The 20748-nt window shown below is 47.6% G+C and overlaps 2 protein-coding genes and 1 long non-coding RNA gene across 7 annotated transcripts in view; 2 read left to right on the top strand and 1 right to left on the bottom strand.

Moving 5' to 3' along the window:
* The window catches only part of KIF3B (kinesin family member 3B), a 39735-nt gene extending 36241 nt beyond the window's left edge, over positions 1-3494 (top strand). For both annotated transcript variants that reach the window (XM_084775992.1, XM_084775993.1), the window contains exon 9: positions 86-3494. In XM_084775992.1, coding sequence (XP_084632118.1) covers positions 86-182 — 97 coding nt within the window. In that variant the 3' untranslated portion in view covers positions 183-3494. The remainder of the gene's footprint in view (positions 1-85) is intronic.
* On the bottom strand, positions 1063-19704 carry LOC311594417. Of its 4 annotated transcripts, none has more exons than XR_014778077.1 (5): positions 19651-19704; positions 19048-19146; positions 8511-8638; positions 3953-4044; positions 1063-1188 (listed from the first exon to the last, which is right to left on the bottom strand). It is a non-coding gene; the product is annotated as an uncharacterized lncRNA (long non-coding RNA). The 4 variants fall into 4 exon arrangements; XR_014778078.1 differs by lacking the exon at positions 19651-19704 and adding an exon at positions 19303-19563; XR_014778079.1 differs by lacking the exon at positions 19651-19704 and adding an exon at positions 19303-19563 and having other exon boundaries at positions 3953-6974.
* Positions 19682-20748, top strand: part of ASXL1 (ASXL transcriptional regulator 1) — a 61951-nt gene continuing 60884 nt past the window's right edge. The window contains exon 1 of the mRNA XM_084775991.1: positions 19682-19841. Within this exon, the coding sequence (XP_084632117.1) occupies positions 19785-19841 (57 nt within the window). The 5' untranslated portion in view covers positions 19682-19784. The remainder of the gene's footprint in view (positions 19842-20748) is intronic.

A 20748-nucleotide genomic window follows, 5' to 3' on the forward strand; every position in this document is an offset into this window, starting at 1 on the left:
ATTCTGGTTTTCAGGCCACTGAGGGAAGGGCACCTCCAAATGTGCACGCCTCTTCGTAATGTCCACATATGTTTGACTTTTGCAGGCCCAAGAGTGGCAGGAAATCGGGATCCTCCTCTTCCTCCTCAGGAAACCCTGCATCTCAGTTTTACCCACAGTCTCGGGGGCTGGTTCCCAAGTAACCCAGCATCCCCTCCCAGGGTGGGACAGCATTGTCTTCTGTGAGAAGAGCGCATACAATACAGCAGAGATGACTTGAGCCTAAACTCAGAACCATTCCCTCCCGAGGCTGAGTGCTGGCCTCTTTGCAGGTTAGCCGACATAGTCTGCTGAAGATGCTGGTCCTGCTCTGGCACTCAGTTCCTCTGGGAAGCGTCCTTTAATTAGCATCTCAGAAATGCATGGGTCAAATAAAGTGCAAAGTCCACGTGGACAACGAGAGTGACCGTGACCGTGCTTTCCTTCTGTCTCCCCTCCCCACCCTCCCTCCCCTCCCCTCCCCTCCTCTCCTCCCCTCCCTTCCCCTCCTCTCCCCTCCTCTCCTCTCCTCTCCTCTCCTCTCTTCTCCTCTCCTCTCTCCTGTCTTCACACCAGGCTCCCTTCTTGTTAAACAGTGTGGAGTCAAGGCCTCCTTAGGCCCATGTGTGTGGAGCCTCCACGTAAAGTGACAGTGGAGCCGAGTAGTGAGATCCCTGGAACGCTAACAGGTGCCGGCTTTTGTCAGGTGAAATGAGAGATCTCACTTGGAACCAAGCCCCAGGATGGCACAATCAGCAATCCAGCTTCCGGGCCCTCAGGCTGAGTAGATCTGCCTGTGGAGTCTGTGGAGTGGGGCACTGGCTTCCAGTTCCTGCTCCAGAAGCAATAGAAATGACATTCCCTTTGCCTCCTGGGAGAGTTTGGGGAAACAGCTTTTGTAAAACCTCAAAACCATGACCATCCTGTTAAAGACCTAAGTCTATAAACCAGTGCCATGTCCATCTACCATGTCACCTTACTCTTCGTTTGTCACTGTCCTTCCCCAAGTACACATGCTCTGAGTGGACACATGCTGACCCACCTGCAGAGTGTGCTTCGAGGTGGGTCTCTGTGTGGGAGAAGGGACGCTGGCTCTGCCTTCTCCGATGGGACTCGAGTTGGGGGGAGGCTTCAGGAAGGGCTCCTCTGAGCTCCCCATCTGGATCCACACTGTCATGGGAGCAGAAGAGTGAGTAGGCCGCTGCAGAGCTGGAGGCAGGAGACTCAGAGCAGAAGGAAAGGGAAGACAGAGATGGCAGCAAAGGAATCCTACCTGCCTGAAGCAGAAAGCATCTGACTCCTACAAGTGTGACTCCCAGGCTTGGAGCCCTAGGTGCTGGCAAGAAGAGGCTCTGAGGAAGGAGGGTCAAAGGAGCGTTCACACTTCCTGTTTACATAGACTAGTTTGGTTTATAAGTTTTAGTTCTTCATAGTATGGCACCTTGAGCTTTGTTTTATGTTGGTCATTAGGTGATAGTTACTTATTTTCAAGAGAAATGCATGAGTGTGGGGGGCTGTGTATGCACAGTAGTGCCTGTGCTCTGGGTGTGTCTGTAAGAGAGACTGAAACTGGCCCAGTTTGAGAAACACTCCAGCGTGCAGTCTTTGCCTTTGTCTGTGTTAATGGCCATGGACTGACTAATCCAGGTAGAAGTATGCCCCATGTTGTGTCTGAGTCCATGACCCAAGCCCGAGGGGACAATCTCAGTCCCCAAGTCTGCCACCCTGGTGCACCTTGCTGGCATGGTGCCTCAGGAAGATGGCACCTCAGATGGGCCTTGAGATATGTTTTAACTCAACTGCTAGGTCTCCAAGTACATTCTGGATCAGATCCCATGAGGAGGAGGAGGTACCAAGTGCAATGTCTTGATATTCTGTAAAATGGAGATCCGTGTATCTCTGTGTTGGTGAGCATTCTTTGTGAGCCCAGAGCCCTATTTAGCCGTTCCTAGGATGTAATGCAACCAGCCCTCATCTTTTCTTGGGCTCAAACCCTGCTTCTTCCTTATGTACTAAGAACTTGCTTGTTTAAATAGGAACCAAATGATGGGATGAGCGGTCTAAGATGACTGCTGGTGATACTTGGCTCTCTTACCACATTTTCTCACAGCTCGCCTGAGTTCTGTAGGCTAAAAACATCTGTGTAGCAAAGCAAAGGATTAAAAACTTAAGGTAATATCTTAGCTTAATCCTGGTGTCTTGAAGTGGCTGATGTGATTTGGGGGCGGGTGTCAAGTGACACATAGAACTTTTCCAAGAAGACAAAAGAAAAAAGCCAGCTAGCAGACACATTATTAAAGCAAGCTTGCCCTGTTCTCAGCTGTGTTCCTACAGTGGTCTGTGACACCAAGTAGCAGGCCACCCATGTGGCGATGAAGCTGTCCCTTCCCAGGGAGCCTCTGGTGCTTTTCTCTCAACATGGATCCGATACTGAAGAGAGCAGATGGTAAAATGTCCTGCTGCCCACAGAATGCTGCTGCTTTGAGTTCTGAATGGAGCCAAGAGTATAGAGGACACATGAAGCTCCCTGAGGGACCAAAGCTTTATGCTGATAGTTACCTAGAATGTTCTGGAATGCTGAAGGCCTTCATGCCTGCAGCAGCTACTGTAGTCTAGAAGCAAGTCTTTAAAAGGATCCAAGAAGACCCATCTGGGAAGAGTTCGCTGCTGTGCATACAATCCTTATTGGACACTTTTCCTCTGATCAGTAGAATTTATCTGGCTTCAAATGATAGTTTCCAGACCCTTACAGTCAGAATCAGAGGCCACAGACCATAGGCATGAAGCACTTTCTTAAGACTGAGCTACGTTGGATTGCTCCCTGTCTGATGCCTGCATGCTGCTTGACTTGTTCCACCTACACCTCCATGACCAAGGGTGCCAGAGTGCGGTACAGCTCGGGCACAGGCCACTGTCTGCTCTTCCTGACTCTTTAAGCCCTCCCTCACTGAATGTAGACTCTGCCAAGTTTCTGAGAAGTGTCCATTCCCTGTTAATAGGAGACTATCAGTTCTGCCTCACGTTTGCCTCTCAAGTTTGAGGGGTACTGTGTACACCTTGGACCATCCAGACACCATCCATGGATGAATGGGGCTACTAATGTACTCTAAAAGCCATAATGCAAAGCTCAGAGGGAACTGGGTAAGAAAAGCATGCCCCACAGTTACCATGCAAGTCTTGTTGGGTACTTTCAGATTCTAGCACCTTCCTCTCTGCCCGTCCCTTGAATGAAATGCTTCTGAGTTTATTTCAATGAGCGATGTGGGCAGGCAGGAGACGAGGGCTTGATGGCTCTTTGGAGTTACTATTGATCTTGACCTTCTCATTGGCTGTCATTAGATAAAGGCTATGCCAATACTTGGGACTCTTTTAAGTTTTACAATTGATATTTATTTGTATTATCTCTTTGACTAGCAATGTAAAGTGATTCTAAATAAGATGTGTAATAAAAATCAGATTTATTGTATCTACAAAAAGGTGTCCTTGTAAATGATTAGTGCCTTCCAAAGTTACTTGCCTGTAGCTTATATTCTGTGATTTTCTTTCAACATTTAAACTGTTTGAGATAGAGAATAGGAGGGGAACATCAGCATTGAATTATAATGCTGATATTTAAAAAAAATACAGTTAGGAGAGTGGCAAAATAAGGACAGGGCTAGAGGCAAGGCTTAGTGGTAGAGCTCTTGCCTAGCATGTGCAAGCCCTGTCTTTGATCCCCAGCATCACCAAAAAGAAGGAAGGACAGAAGGGAAAAAAAGGATAAAAACCATGTGTCATGTTTTTGTAGCAGTTCCTGACCTGAGGGGTACTTGAGTCTAGGCAAGAGGTATGGAAACTTTCAACTTTAAAGTTCTTTTAAAGGTATCATACATTATACAATTTAATCTAAAATATGCCCATGACTTTAAAAGGAAACAAATGTCTTAGTGTTTACCGTCAGGAAACCAAAATATTAAAAATGGGCCTCGTGTCTCCTATTTCCAGGCGTGCTGGGTGAACCTCAGCGTGCTAGGTTAGCATCTCCTCCTAAGGAAGAATGGGACCAACAGGAGGAACCTTGTATTAATCCTCTTTTGTGATACAAGTCAGTGGCCAAACACAACTTACAGAAGAGTTTATTCTGATTCAGTGTCAGAGGGTCGGAGTATATCATGGCAGGAAGGCATGGCAGCAAGCAGCAGGAAGCGCACAGTTCACACCTCAGCCACACACAGGAAGCAGATAAGAACTGGAAGTGGGCAAGGCTATGAGCTCTTAAAGCCCACCCCACTGACGTACTTTGTCCAGCAAGCCTCCTCAAAGGTTCACCACAACCTCCCTAAGCAGCTGCCATCAGAGGACCAATTTTGTTTGGTTTGTTTTTCAAGACAGGGTTTCTCCGTGTAGCTCTGGCTGTCCTGAACTCACTCTGTAGACCAGGCTGGCCTCGAACTCAAAGCGGCCCGATTGCCTCTGCCTCCCAAGTGCTGGGATTAAAGGTGTGAACCACCATGCTCAGTGCTGGGGACCAAGTTTTAAATTTATGTGCCTGTGGGAGGTGGCTCTCATTTAAACCACCAAAACCCCAGACTTTGGGCTCTGAGCTGGGTTTGAATTCTATCATTGACTTGGGTCTCTAGATTTAATGTACTTCTCTAGATTTTGGAGCCCATAACCTTGCAGGGCCCTTGTGAGGATTAGCAATATAGTGAAAGCAACCAGTACAGTGTGTGCGGGCGCAACATTCACCAGTGTTGCCGATGCTGTGATAAAGCCATGTGCAAAGGAAGATGTGATGTGTCTGTGTAACAGGAAACCAGGGGTCAGTACTGAGCAAACCAGCTTTACATCTGCTACTAGCCACAAGGCTCAGAAGTCAACTTTAGCAGACTTTAAGGAAAAGCAGCTAATCATTTAACAGTTATCAAGTGCCTACTATGTACTAAGCCATTTAGGTACTGTGTAGCAGCACTGAGATAGTTCCTGGCACACGGAAAGGGGACAGTGCTTGCACTTTAAAGGGGAAGCGTTGACCAAAGTCATATAAACACAGGCTTTAACTCCAGTGCTGAAGAGGCAGAAGCAGCTGGGTTTCTGTGAGTTCAAGGCCAGCGTTGTCTACATAGCAAGTTCCAGGCCAGCCAAGGTTGCATAGAGACCCTGTCTCAAAAACAGTAAAACCCGAAGTATGTTCATAATTCCCATGACGTAGCATGGTGAGAGTAGTGGGTTAGTAAGTAAAGCTATGGCACCGACCGGGTTCTAGAACAGAGTGAGCAGGACATGCAAGAAGGAAGGGTTTGCGACAGGACGGGAGCCTCCCTGAGCGCTGGCATCACAGGCGTGCACCACCACACCCGGATGGATTGTTACAGGGATAGATTAGGACTCTGAGTTGGGCCAGGGACGATCTCAATGATGACATGGATCCAGGGCAGGGTGCCCAAGTGGATGTTCCAGTCAGTTAAGCTGTATTTCCTTTTTCTTCTTTTTTCTTTTGGTTTTTCAAGACAGGATTTCTCTGTAGCCCTGGTAGTCCTGGAACTCTGTAGACCAGGCTGGCATTGAACTCACAAGAGATCTGCCTGCCTCTGCCTCCCAAGTCCTGGGATTAAAGGTGTGTGGCACCACCTCCCAGCTCAATATAGTTATGTTTTTGTCCCTGGTAATATTTTTTTTAATTCAGAAAATACTTAAAAAAAAAATACTAAGTCTTGTCGACTGCTTTGAACTTCTCACTGATCATTTAATCATAAAGCCTGTGATGTTGGCAGGCCCTCTTAGACTAGAGTTGCCATTTTTTTTTTTTTTTTTTTTTTTTTTAGTTTTTCGAGACAGGGTTTCTCTGTGTAGCCTTGGCTGTCCTGGACTTGCTTTGTAGACCAGGCTGGCCTCGAACTCACAGTGATCCGCCTACCTCTGACTCCCGAGGGCTGGGACTAAAGGCGTGTGCCACCACGCCCGGCTTAGAGTTGCCATTTGATTGACGTTCACTCTGAGAATGTGGTATCCAAGCAATCGTGGTGGTCACATCTGCCAGCGGAGTTGTTGGTGACATTTGTCAAGCATGTAACTGTAGCTCTTGCAGCTGCTGTCATCTCAGCCTTGCTTATATCATTGGGTTTGTGGTTAACCGGTCCCTGGGTGCTTCGGTTAGGCAGGCCAACTGTGGAGTTGCTGGCCTGGTGGGCATGCGCAGTAGCAGAGGTTTCCTGCCGTAGCTCTGGGGATCATGACCGTCTGTACCTGGTGTAAACTCATGTGCTAAGGGTCCTGTTGCCCAGGGCACAGGGACAGGAAGTAAGATGTATTATGACCCTCTGAGCAGGTGTGTGTGTGTGTGTGTGTGTGTGTGTGTGTGTGTGTGAGAGAGAGAGAGAGAGAGAGAGAGAGAGAGAGAGAGAGAGAGAGAGAGAGAGAGAGAGAGAGAGAAACAAAGGGCTTTGATTTGAGTGTTTAGTACCTTTGAGGTCTGCCCCTTGGTTTACCTGCCTTCCCAGACCGCTGAGAGTGGGTGGCACAGCCTCCTCTTGGCTCTCTTCCTGTTGGCATGTGCTCTCTGCCTAAAAACATTCTTACCACCCTGCATGGATAACTCCTATTCATCTCTTAGGATCTAGGGTGGGATGGTTTTTTTGGTTTTTTTTCCCCCTGGATCTTATAAATGTGCATATGTAGCCCAGGCTGGCCTTAACTTGAGAGCCTCTTGCCTTAGCTTCTAAGTGCCGGGACTATAGGTGATTGTAGCCGTGACTGGCCCCCAGGAGCCATGCTTAAGGAACCTCTATAGTCATACTGGCTTTCTCCCATTTCTTCCTGGCTGGAGGCTCTCTGGTACCTTGCTCCTTTCTTAACCCCTTTCCAATTCTGCATCTGTATTTCTTGCGCAAATTCCTTGAAGAGCTGACCCGATGACCTTCTCTGGGACTGGCATTTAGATGGCTTGGATAGGTACTGGCACCTGCAGCAAGCATCACCTGTCAGAGGGAGAGTGATGTGGTCCAGGAAGAAACCTTTGTAGAGGAGGTGACAAGTAATGAGTAGGTTTTGCCCACTGGGCAAGACAGAAGAACATCCCAGACAAAGGCAACATAAACAAGTACCCAGAACATTCCTGGTGACTGGGGAATCTGTAAGGCCTGGAGTGATGGAGGACCAGGTGAAGAACAGCTTAGAAGAACCTCAACGCCCCCGATTTTGTGTAGCTACTATGTCAGTGTATATACATCATATGAGGGAGGCAGTCTTGCTTGTGCCCCAGCATGCTCTACTAGTGAGCCTCGAGTGCTATTATTTCTCTTTGAGATAACAGAAAGCAATTTTGTCAAGTGTCTGCAGTAAGTCTTCCAGCCATTCATGTGTGCTTTCTAGGCTTGGTTGGCAAATTCTCCACCAGGAGTTTTCTCTGGCTCTGTTCACATTCCAAGGACTGCTTCAGCTTGACTCCACAGTCTCGGTTCCCTAGGAATGGAGTGGGGGGGGGGGACGGACCAGGCCACTCTCAGAGCAGAGCCTGGGAGACAAGTCCATTGCTGGGATTGAGAGCAGGCCACTTAAACTTCTGCCATTGGCTTTGCAATGGACCTTGTCCAGGCAAACTAAGATTTCCAGCTGCCATTGTCAACTCTCCTGAGCTACAGCCATGCAACACGCCCTTCCCAGAGCTGACAGGTGAGCAGTGACACTGATACATCCGAGATTCTCAGAAAGGCATCCTCTTTATTTCTTTGGGTTATCTGAGACAATGTCATACGTAATCCTGGCTAGCTCAGCGCTCACACTGTAGACCATTAGTTTTCCCATGCCAGTTGTGGCTGTGATCTGTCTCACACCACCACACTTGGTTCTAAAGGGAACAGAGTGATTGCTACCGTTTACCCCAGTAGTAATGAGAGCAGTCAGGGCTTGGTGGCAGGCTCATGCCCTCTCAGTGAGTAGTGCTCTATGCTCTCGGCACAGAGGCATGTCACATCCAGTGGTGAAGCCTGCTGGTCAGCAACATCAGCTGCAGAGCTGTGCCAGGTGGTCAGCAGCTGGAGGGAGGCCCCAGGGCACGTCACTGCCAGGCTCATGAGAGCTCGACTGAAGTGCATGGCTGCCAAGTGATGGCTTTACCCCGAGAGATGCAACAGGAAGGTGGAAGGCCGTGAAAAACTTGGCAGGTAAGACCTGACAACACTCTCATTTACATACTACATGGTATGTGTGCTTAAATGCATCATCTGTATGTAAGCACTGCAGTCGAACCAAGGGCTGTAAGATGGAGATGTCAGGCCATGCTAAGGAGCACACACTCGGTGAAGGGAGTGTGGCGCGAGATCAGTCGGAAAGGTGCGTCTGAAGCCACAGAAGCCTGGGTTCCTATTCCCACCCGCAGTCGCCCACTGCACCTCTCTAGGCAGAGCAGGCCCTGCAGAGCTGGTGAGGGGAGTAAGCAGCCACCCTTCAGGCACGCAAGCGGAGGCATATATTACTAAGTAGCATGTGGTATAGCAGTGGTGGTGCAGAATTACCTAAAGTTCCTGTGCCACCCAGGCCTGTGCTCAGATCCTGATATGCCAGAGTGAGCTGCTTAACTTTGCTGAGTCTTGGGGCTGTCTCCTGTCTGCGATAGCTATAGCAGAGGCTATACAGTCAAAGCCTGTCAAGGAAAAAAAACAAACAAAGAAACATTTAAGGAATCAAATCACCAGAAAGTTCACTAACCAGATTCACCATTTGAGTGTCTGTACACAATCTTTTAGTTACACACACACACACACACACACACACACACACCACACGCACCACACGCACCACACGCACCACACGCGCGCGCAGCTCAGTGGCAGAGTGTGGTTAAGGGTATGTGAGGCTCTGGGTTCTACCTGGAGCACCCAAAACAAAACAATATTGCTTTCATTCAGTAAAATGTGCACACAAAATGTTGGGTTATTTTTTGTTGTTGTTGGCTTATTTTTAATAGACACCTAATACCTGATTGTTTTGTGCCAGAATTTAACAGACTTGCTGGCCACTGAAGAGGTTACCAGTTTTTAAACTACTTATGCAATGCTGTATTAATAACCTCGGACATAGACTACTGTTGACGTATTTATTCCCTGGGGCTAATCCTAGGTATTCATCATGGGATAGTTAGCTATATCTATTTTCAAATCCCATTTGTCCCAAACAAGCATAATTCTGTTACAGGTAGCCAAACTGCCTCCCAAAACAACTACATAAGCTTAGGCATCCCACAGTAATTTATGGCCATCTTCGTATATCCTTGGTTAAAAACTGAATTCTGCCAATAGTTTTAACCCTTGCCAATCTCACTTATCACCATTTGAGCTATTTCTATTAACCATTAAGGATTATTAAGGCAGGCGTGGTGGCACTCAAGAGGCAGGGGCAGAGGCAGAGGCAGAGGCAGAGGGAGATCTTTGAATTAGATGCCAGCCTAGTGTACATAGCCGTTTCCAGGCCAGCCAGGGCTACATGGTAACCCCCACCTCATCCCCGCCCAGCCCAACAAAACAACTCTTGATTGAGGTTGGTTACTAGGCTGTGGGTAAAGTGCTTGCTGCCAAGTCTGGAGACCTGAGCTCTTGCCTCTCATCTCCATATACATGCCATGCTTCCCACATGCACATGTGTAAACAAACACAGTAATATCTTAACTTCTAAAACAGAAATACAGTCTCATAGCTCAGGATGGCTTCAAATTTGAACCGTCACTCCTGCCTCCACTTCCCGAGTGCTAGGATTCCAGGTGGGACACTGTGCCTGGCTACTAAGACTTTTAAATTAATTATATGGGTGGTAGATAGTCCCCTCACTTCACTGTCCTTACCTTCATGTTTTTGCACAGGAGTTAAATTTAGGTTGTCAAATCAACTGACTTATTTCTTAGACTGGATCTTTCATATTTAGAGAGACTCCAGTTCCAGAATACTGTCCTTTCCTTCCAATACTTTAGTTATCACATGTAAATAAAAACAGAAAAGGTATAAGGTATACTGGAATGTATTTAGATTTAATAAGGGAGATGCGATCCCAGCTTCTCTGCTCTTGTTGACATCCACCTTTTTCTAGTTTACTTTTAAAGGCCTGCCCCTCTCCCTCTCCGTGTGTGTGTGTTTGTGTGTGTGTGTGTGTGTGTGTGTGTGTGTGTGTGTGTGTGTGTGTGTGTGTGTATGGCCATGGAGGCCAGAAAGGGCTTTGGATCCGCCGGAGCTGGAGTTACAGGTGGTTGTGAGCTACCAGAGCTGCTGAGAACACAAACGGGTCCTATGCAAGAACAGCAAGCTCTCTTAGTCATCTTCAGCTCCTCCTCCAGTTTAATGCTTCCATCGTGCACTACGTTCCTTACACACCTGGCCGCGTCTCTGTACTGTTCTGTCTGCCCTTGCTCGAACTGCCCCACTGTTGTGGCTACCTAATATATTTTAGTATCTGGCTGAAAAAAGCAGACCATTAACCTTGAGGGTTTCTTGCCAACAGAGCAGAAAGGCTGAGCTCATGGCGCATGTGCCTGACCTCTGGGGCCTTGAGCAGGTTTTGTTTCTCTCTGAATCCATGCTTCCTAATCTGCTTGTTAGTAATGATGGCCCTTAAAGCTTGTGGTGTTTGTTTTTTAAGATATTTAATTTAATTTTTAACTTATATGCATTGGTGTGAGGGTGCCAGATCTTGGAGTTACAGACAGCTGTGAGCAGCCATGTAGATGCTGGGAATTGAACCCCGGGTCCTTTGGAAGAGCAGGCAGTGCTCTTAACCACTGAGCCATCTCTCCAGCCCTGTTTGTTTATTTTTGTATTTGTTTTTGGTGGAGTTTCTCAGATGAGGCCTGGTTAGGTCCTTTTGGTATGACAGTGATGGATCTATGTTCCCAGTTGAATTTTTAAGGATAATTTTGGCAGTAAAACCATATTTGTGTCTTTTCTGGACTATGTTTACATGGCAGGCAAATTTTGGGATATCAATACTAGAGGAGTTTCCATTTGAAGGCACGTGCCAATCTCCACTGATTCAAGGCTATACTTCTTGTAGAATTTTATATTTTTCTTTATTTTTTTAATAGGGTCCCATGTAGTCCAGGCTGGTCTCTGACTTTCTATATAGCCAAGAGTCAGCTTGAACTTATTAAGTTACTTTTTGATCATCAACTCCTCCTCCAATCTCATGAGTGCAGTCATTACACACTTGTGCCAGCATGTTGTTTATTCATTGCTGGGGATCAAACCTAGGACTTCATTTGCACTAGGCAACTACCAGCTGAACCACATCCAGGGAGAGCGCTTGTCCCCCCATTCTTTCCTCAAGGAATTATTAGTACATAAAAAGTGGTTTTATTTTCGGCTGGTGTCTCACTAAAATGCCCAGGCTGACCTTGCGATCCTTCTGCCTTTGCATCCTAAGGATCTGGGACAATAGGAATGCACCACTTCTGGTTTGGAAATTAATTTTTAAATATTTATTTTGTCTTTAAAGTAACTCTAATTGTTAAGTTAGGAGACAATTCTTCTCTTGCTCGTATTGGCCATAAGGCAGCTCTCAACTCCAGCAGCAGTGCAACTTTCTATAAACTAAGTGCTACATCAGCTTGCTACCACTTTTCATATGCCCATGTACTGCACAGATTGTGCCCAAGTGTGCTGCAGGTCCCCAGGGATCAGCACACAGCTCCCGCCCGGGTAGGAAGGTATCAGTGCCTGTAGACCTAAGTGGCCCATGGTGTACTTCCTTGCTAGGACGGAGAACACGGCAATGACTAAGCCAGAGGTTCTGCTTTATCAGGTTAACAGTCTCATTTGCAGCAGACAGTGAAGACATCAGTGCTAAGAGTAAATTGGGTTTTCCCTAACTGTATTTTGAATGGAAGCTTTAGAGAACCCAAAACACAGGGGAAATCCAGCTGGAAAAATATTCCAGGAACCACCTCGGATAACTGTGCAACTTAATCTTGCTTTTTCTTTCCCACTGCAGACCAGCTTCAGCACCCAGGCCTGGCTCAATGATCATTCAGCAAAGGCGGCTGAGCACCTGCTGCCAGGCCCTGTGCCTGGGGGCTGGGACAGAGCTGGTGTCTGAGCTGTGGATTCCTGGTTGTGCTGGGGGTTGGTGTGGGTGTGGGTGTTCCTCCCCTTTGCTTGGGCTGCAGGTGTAGCTCAGAGGTAGGGCATTTACCTTCAGTTTGGCTCCTAGCACACACACACACACACACACACACACACACACACACACACACACACACACACGCCACACTCCTTCCACTGGACTGCTGGCCCTGACCCAACATTAGCACTTTCACAGGTACACTTGCAGGCAGGCCACTGTGCTCCTGCTCTCCCTAGACTCTGCCAAATCACTCTTATGGAACTTACACGGCCGAGATAAAGTAGCAGCTCCTCCTGAAAGTCCCCATGTTTGTCACCACTTCCTTTTTGCTGTTCTCTAAAGAGACATAGTTTTGTTTTGAGACAGGGTTTCTTGTAGCACAGCTATTATGTACCCAAGAATGACCCTGAATTCATCCTGTTTCTACATTCCAAGTGCTGGCCTTACAGGTCTGTGTTACCACATCTGGCTTTTTGTGGTATTTTCACTATGTAGGCAAGGATGGCCTCAAAGTCACGGCAGTCTCCCTACCTCAGCCACCAAAGTCCTAGCACATGTGCTATCACATGTAGAGTTACCAGGTTCCACCTCTTAGGAGCTCATTAGACCAGGAGGCTGCTGAAGTAGTACTCTTATTTTCTTGTCTTTGTGAGCCCATAGAAATTACAATCAAAATGGGGCCATAGAAATGTAGACTATATGATTTAAAGTGGCAGTGCAGTGCAGACCCTTTGTTTGTTTGTTTGTTTTTCAAGACAGGGTTTCTCTGTGTAGCCTTGGCTGTCCTGGACTCACTTTGTAGACCAGGCTGGCCTCGAACTCACAGCCATCTGCCTGCCTCTGCCTCCCGAGTGCTGGGATTAAAGGTGTGGGCCACCACACCCGGCTCACAGCACAGACCTTTTAATCATAGCTCTCTGGAAGCAGACAGATGTCACTGAGTTCAGGACCACCTGGCCTTTATAGCAAATTCCAGGCCAGTCAGGGCTACCTGATGAGACCCTGTTTCAACAACTAAAAAAAAAAGAAAGAAAGAAAAGAAAAGAAAGAAAGAAAGAAAGAAAGAAAAAAAGAAAAGGAAAGGAAAAAAAAAGAAAAAAAAAACCCAACATGGCTGAGAGGAGGAAGAAGGAGTACAGATTACTCATCTGAGAACGGTGGTTTGGACCTTTTTTCTATGGAAGCAGAGTGGAAAAGCGGGCAAACTGCATTAGTTTGAATCCTGGCTCAGGATTGACTCCAGGAACAGAGACAAGTGGGATATTTATTGTTATAGTACTAGGGATCAAAGCCAGGGCCTTGTACAGGCAAATGCAAATAAATGTTCTGCCTCTGAGACATCCCTAGACCTGGACAGCGTTTTTCCTTCCGGGAACGCCAAGATAAAATCATGCACCACTGCTGTGGCTACTACTGTCATCCACACGAGCTCCAGAGGGTCTGGGAACACTCTGGACTCTGTTACAGAATTGTGTCAACGTACTTTTGTCAAGAGGGCAGTCACAGTAACAACCACCTAGAAGAAATCAGCTGGTATGTAACAAATTACTTCGATATATCTGTGACATTGAAAACATTATCTCCGGAATGACGTTAATTTATTATCTCTGATTCTGTGGGCTTGGGATCCAGCTTGTTTGGGGATTCTGCTCTCTGCTGTACCTCACATGAGTTTGCAGAGTGAGATCCAGGCCAGGCAGGGCTACACAGAGAAACCCTGTCTCAAAAAACAAACAAAAGAGGCAAAACAATAACGTAAGCAGCTCCAAACACCAAATCACTTTACGTACTCTTAACTTTCCCCCCATCATTATAGAGGAAAGGACCTAAATTTAGATCAAAAGGATCTATGGTAACTCTGAATGTCTTTTTCTAGCATTAAGAGATTAAAAATTGCAATCAAACTGGGCATGGTGGCACAAGCCTTTAATCCCAGCACTCAGGAGGCAGAAGCAGGCAGAGAGTTCAAGGCCAGCCTGGTCTACAAAGTGAGTCCAGGACAGCCAAGGCTACACAGAGAAACCCTGTCTCAGAAAAAAAATTGGAATGAGTCTTTATTTTTTTTGGCTGGCCTCAAACTCACAGAGATCTGCCTGCCTCTGCCTTCTAAGGGCTAGGATTAAAGGCATGCGCCACCCACCACCTGCCTAGCTTTGGAATGAGTCTTTAATGAAGAAATCTCTTCCAGAAAACCTCAAGCAGTCAGGGAACTGTCATTTCCCACAATTTTGATAAAAAAAAAAACAAAACCAAAAAACCTAGATTAAATGTCTCTTAGAGGCTAGTGTAAGGAGTCCTACAATGGTAACCAATGTGGGGAAAGGAACTTATGATTAAAGATGTTCTTTCACTATTGACTGATATTAATTTTACTTTTCCACAATAAAGGAGCACACATTCTAGATTTGGAAGATGTAAAAAAACCATCATGTTCACTATGATATAATGATTATTATAACTGCCACCTTAATATAAATTAATGTTCTATTTTGTTTTTGAAATGAAAAAAAAAACCTTTTAAATTAAAATAATGCAATGTTTTGTATGGAAAAATTACCAATAAACTTCCTGGTCTTACACAAGCTAGAGATAACTACTCTAAACATTTTGGTAATTTAATTACCTTTCCTAGAGTCATGGGAGACTGAACAGTAGAATTTAAGTGACAGTAACTAGCACCCGAGTTATGCGTTACGTCATCTATAATGAGGGCAGGTTTGACAGCTCAGTGACAATGGAATCCCTAAAGTCTCTACTTAGCACTTGTAGTGATCTGTTGGGTATGATCTTGTTTTTTTTTTTCCCCCTGTATGAGTAGGTTCCAGGAACTGTTACGAAAGCATTCAGGAGGAGATCATTTCTCAGAGATTTTCTACAGCACAGGAACTATTAAGCTTGGCTCTTACACCAACAGTTTGGTTATCTACTGCATGCCAAAGACTATGGCTGGCATTTGGGGGATACAAATGGAAACAAATCCAAACAGACACCAAATGCACAGTTACCAAATAAGTCATGCAAAGACATGTGATGTGTGAAAGGGAGGGAGAGTGCGACATTAGCTGATCATCATAATGCTAAAGCCGAACAACTGTGATCTCATTTACTCTTTGTGACGGGGTCTCCCTGTGTCACCCAGGCTGTTCTCAAACCTTTGGGTTCAAATGCTTCCCCTGCCTCAGCCTCCCAAGCAAGCAAGCATGTGCCACTCTGTCTAGATAACCCTCTGAAGTTTGTCTTGTATGCCAGTGTCCAATGACAGTGCTGGATTAATGAAGTTTCATACTTGCTCAAAGCCACATGACTGGAGAAAAGCTATAGCGTTTCAAACCCAGGTCCACTGGAGTCCAGAACCAATATGGTTTTTTTGTTGTTGTCCTTTTTTCTGTTTTTTGTTTTTTTGAGACAGGGTTTCTCTGTCTAACAGTCCTGGACTTGCTTTGTAGACTAGACTGGCCTTAGAACTCACAGAGATCCACTTGCCTCTGCCTCCTGGGTGCTGGGATTAAAGGTGTGTGCCACCACGCCTGGCTCCAATATGTTTTTTCAATTAAAAAAATGTGTCTTGCGTTCTACCTGCATATGTCTATACACCACATGTATGCAACAGACAGTTGTAAGCTACCATGTGGGTTCTGGGAATTGAACCCAGGTCCTCTGTAAGAGTATTTAGCGCTCTTAACCTCTGAGTATCTCTGCAGCCCCAGAGCTAGTGTTGCTATGCCACATTGAGGAGCAGGGATGCTATGTCCTTCTGTGTATCTCTGGGGTTTGTCACTTGAATTATTCTTGTGTGCTTTGCTCATTAATGTAAAAACAATGACTCATCCCCAAACTGGGCAAGGTTGAATAGCAGTTCTGTTTATCTTACTAAGCTTATGGTACCTGTATTAACTTTCAAAAGTGACTTGAAATAAAAGTACTGTGATAAAAACAACTTAAAAACACACTAAAACAGAGCATAGATGTGCTTGCTGCTTCCGGCAAAAAAACCTCATGATTCCTATTAACTTGGGAGGGAAAACAAAAAACAAACCAACCACCACCACCACCAAAACCTCTTAAGGCTTAATAATCAAATCTAACTTTCAAATACTTCCGTCTTTTGTAGAGCGAGTCTAATTGTGTATCTTAGACTGGCTTCAAACTCATTATGTAGCCCAACCTGTCTTTGAGCTTAAAATCCTCCTGCTTTCACCTACCAAGTGATGAAATTAGACATGAGTGGCCTCAGCCATTTCCAATTCCCTTAAGCAGCCTTCTGAACATACTTTCTCCTCATGCTTAATGATGACACTATCATTAGTTTGATTCTACAAGGGAACACATCTTGAAATAGTTACATGTGGATTTTCCCACAGCCTGCCTCACTTGTGAGAAGTCGGCAGTGCTTGCTGAGACAAAAGGGGTCACTACAGTGTATTAGTCTCTGTTTACTGTAAGAAGCAAACACAGGCATAGTAGCTTGAAACACATTTAAAATGCCTCATACTTCTCTGAACCAGAAGTCCAAATACTGAGTGGGGGCCAGGGGTTCCCCTGGCTTCAATCTGAGGCTGAAGTCAAGGTGTGTGTTCTTCAACTGTGGAAACTTGTTTCTGAGCTCATCGGCACTAGCAGAGTTTAGTTCCAACGGGGTAAATAAGCAAGGTCCCCAATTCCTTGCTGCTGTTAGCAGGCTGCTTAGTCCAGAGGCTGCTTACAGACCTTTGCTTCCTGCCACTGCAACGCCAGTGGGTCACATCTCCAAAACGCCTATGCGTTTAGGCAGCCATGTAATTACAGAGGCCCACCAGGAAGTCTAGGATGCTCTTCCTGTGCTCCTACATTTGATCTGCAAATCTCCTTTCCTCAGTGAACATAACAGAGTTTGGGGTAGGGTAGTGCTTATGGATGAAACGCTGGGTAACTTTTGGGTATGAACTGCTTTCCAGTGTCCACAGTCTAAACATGGACATTTCAGTCAGATTTGGTGGTATAGGCCTGTAATCCCATCTATTCTGGAGGTTGGAGCAGAGTGACTGCCTGGTCGAGCCAGCCTGTGTGACTTATTAAGACCCTGTCTCAAAAGGTAAAAAGGGCTTGGAAGTGGTAAAGCATCTAACATATATATACAGTCCTGAGCGCAATTCCCAGCATAGCAAAACACAAAGTCTGCATTTTCAGAGAGGCTCTTCTCTATTAGTCCTCCAGGTATGTGCATGTGTTGGGGATATGGAGCAATTCAAAAGGTCTGAAACAAGTTTCATTGTCCTCACAGAGGCGCCTATTTCAGCTGCAGACTGAAAAATAATTATAAACAGAACAGCTAAAGGCTAGGGGCAATGGGGCATGTATTTAATCCCTCACATACTAATGGCACAGGAAATAGCTTAAGGCCAACCTGTCTATACTGTGAGATTTTGTTTAAAAAAAAAAGGGGGGGGGGCACGGTAGTACATCCCAGCACTGTGGGAGGCAGAGGCAGGAGGATCACTGTGAGTTCGAGGACAGCCTGGTCTACAAAGTGAGTCCAGGACAGCCAAGGCTACACAGAGGAACCCCTAAATAAATAGTGCTAGGACATAGCCCAGTGGTTGTGTGAGACCCTCAGTTCAATCCCTGGCACTACAACCCACCCCAGCCCGCCTTTCATTTCAGCACTGGGAAGGCAGTGGCAGGTGAATCTCTCTGAGTTCTGGGCTAACCTACTCTACACAGTGAGTTCCTGTCTCAGAATTCAGAACCTAAAATGTCAAAACCAGTAAGATGACTTTAGAAGTTAATCCTCCTCTCCTTGTTGAGATGAAATCAGAAGAGAGTGGTGGCAGTGTAAAAAAATGTCTACATTTCACCTTCTGTAGTCTGTTCACTGAAGACTTGCTTACTGGATTTGAGTCTTGGGTGACCAATAATAAGGACTGCTGAGCCCCTGAGGTGAAAGGGTCGGACTGCTCAGTGATTGCTTTGTCTCAGCACTGGCACCATTTATGCTAACAGAGAGAGACCTGGTCTCGAAAAACCAAAACCAACCAACCAAAAACCGGTCATTAATCCAGGTCAAGACTGACTGTAGAAATGTTTCTGGACCTTGACTCAACAAATACATCCAGAAAAATACTTTTATGTTCTGGGTGCCCCAAACCTCATCCCATTTAACACTGCCATCAAGGCTCTGAGAGGCTCCACTGCTCATCGTGAGCTTCTAGTAACAGATGTCATTCTATGCCAGAAGCCAAATTAACATGAGCCTAAAAATACCAGGACCCTCCACATTCTCTCTCCAAGCTTCTAGATACTTCATGCTAATTTGTGCCCCATCAATGTTGTGGGGTACTAAACATAGATCAAACCGAGGCTCAGTGGGGTCTAGAGATGTCAGGGAGTGACTTGAGGACTTGACCTCTCTCCAGGGGGCTGCTTCTAAAAATACACTCAGGCGCGTTTTGGTTTAAATCGAAGGCCCTTAAGTCTTTACCTACCACCGGATTTCCAAATTCACCTGGTACCAGTGCTGCTGCAGGCTGCAGGTGCATCCTCTGCAAATACATAGCGGTATGAAAGTACAAGAGGAAATGGGTAACCGTCTAGGTCGGTCAATCGTGCAATAACCGTTTTTTACTGATATGAGTGTCTCTTTGCTTATGACTATGCGCCAGTTGAGTCATTTAGGGGTGGGCCAAAAGGGAAAGTCCTGTTTTTTGTCACCCTCCAGAAGTGCAGATGAAAACTGTTTACTTAGTGCCCAAAGTGTTAGCAGGGTAGGGACAACCAACTCCGGCTCTTCCCCATCACTGGACCAGCCTCTAGTACTAAAAAGCACCGAATGGGTTAACCGCCGCCTGGGGGAGTCCAGCCACCGCCCCTTCTCAGCAACACCTCCCAGAAACCCACGGCCTCCGCTAGTTCCCGAACCTCGCGAGACCCCGCCCCAACCCTTCCTGACCGACTTCCCGCCCCCTTCTTTACCGAGCTCAGAGCGCAGCGGGGTACGGAAGAGAGTGGGCGGAAAACACGGTCCACGCGCACGCCGGGAAATGTAGTCCAAGCTCTTCAGGTAGCCATTTTCTTCCGGAGCGGGAGAGGCCAAATAGCCAGTAAGGACTACAAATCCCAACCACCCTTTCGGTTTGTTTTTGTTCAAAAAAAAAAAAACCCCCACACTCCCCCTCCTCACTCTTCTTTCTCACACACACACGCGGGCACACACATACACACACATACCCACGGCAGACACGCACGCATCCGAGCGTCGAAAGGGAACCCTCGTCTGGCCACCCCGGCCCGCCACTAGTCCGTCCTGGGAACCAGCAGCGCGGGAAAGCGGAGGCCCGACGAGGCGTGACCTCTGACCCCGTGGTTATGCGGAGCCGCCGCATTCCTTAGCCACCGCGGGGCTGCTGCTGCCGCTACTGCCGCCGCCGCCGCCGCCGCCGCCACCCCCGTGGGCGACTGACGCAGCGCGGGCGCGTGCAGCCGCCGCCCCTCCCCCCACCGCGGCCCTCGCGCCGGGTCTCGCGCTAGCCGGTCCCGGTGCGCCCGCCCTCTCCGGCCCCACCCGAGTCCTCTCACGCGCCGCCGCCACGCGCCCACCGCCGCTGCCGCCTCCGCCCCAGCCCGGCGCCGCCGCCGCCGCCGCCCCAGCCCGCCCCGCCCGGAGGCCCCGCGTGGAGCCGCCGCCGCCACCGCCGCCGCGGAGGAGGAGGATGAAGGACAAACAGAAAAGGAAGAAGGAGCGCACGTGGGCCGAGGCCGCGCGCCTGGTGAGGCGAGCTGCCCGGGGGGGCGCGGACGGCGGGGGGGGGGTTCGTGTGGGGGGGTGAGCTCCCGCCCGGCTCCCGGGGCGGGGGAGGGGCGAGGCCCTGCCCACCACAGCAGGGGGCGGGGCCGCCTGGGTGGCGAACGCGGGAGGTCCCCGGCCCCGGTAGGCTGGGTCGCCTTTTTTCTGGACACCCCCCCCCCGAATTCCTACGGAGGGGCGAGCTGGCAAGCTGCTTGGAGCGCCCGTGCTCCAGTCCCCCCCTCCCCCACGCTGGCCTCAGCAGGGGGTCCCGGGAAGCGCCATTTATTCATCTGAGGAAGTTAGGTTTCCGGGAAGGGTCGGAAGTGCTTCCGTCACTGGGCATCGCGGGGGTGGCAAAGCGCCCCTAGTTTCAAGGACAAGAGAAGCATTTGGAGCTTTGGCAATTTAAACCAGGTGTGTGTCGGATCTGAACCCTGAGTAAGTGGTTCTCAAACTTGAGTGCCCAGTGGGGTCGGGGCACTCTGGGGACTTTGTGTTTAAAACACTGTTTCCAGGGCTCATTTTAAACACATTGAACCTGAGATTCTGCCTTAGAAACAGTACTTTTGCCAGCTGGTTAAGTGATTATTATGTAGGTGCCCCATGGACATTCCAATCACACTGAACCTCTGTGACTGCAGTAGAGGTAGGCATTTTTGCAGAGGAATTGAGTATAGTTTGCAATCCTGTCTGTTGAGGCTCCTTTTCAGAGGGTTTAGGGGGGAAAAGAGGGAAAAATCTAGCTGCCTGTCCAAAGGATTTGTGGATTTTCTGTTTTCCCAGCTGCAGTGGACTTGTGAGGTAGCCGCCTTTTGGATTCAAGAAGTGCAAAGCCAAAAGGCTTGAGGCATGCTCTTATAAAATGTTGCTGATGACAATCCTAATAG

Source organism: Acomys minous, assembly GCF_964271855.1.
Source record: "Acomys minous genome assembly, chromosome: 3".
Classification (NCBI taxonomy): Eukaryota; Metazoa; Chordata; class Mammalia; order Rodentia; family Muridae; genus Acomys; species Acomys minous.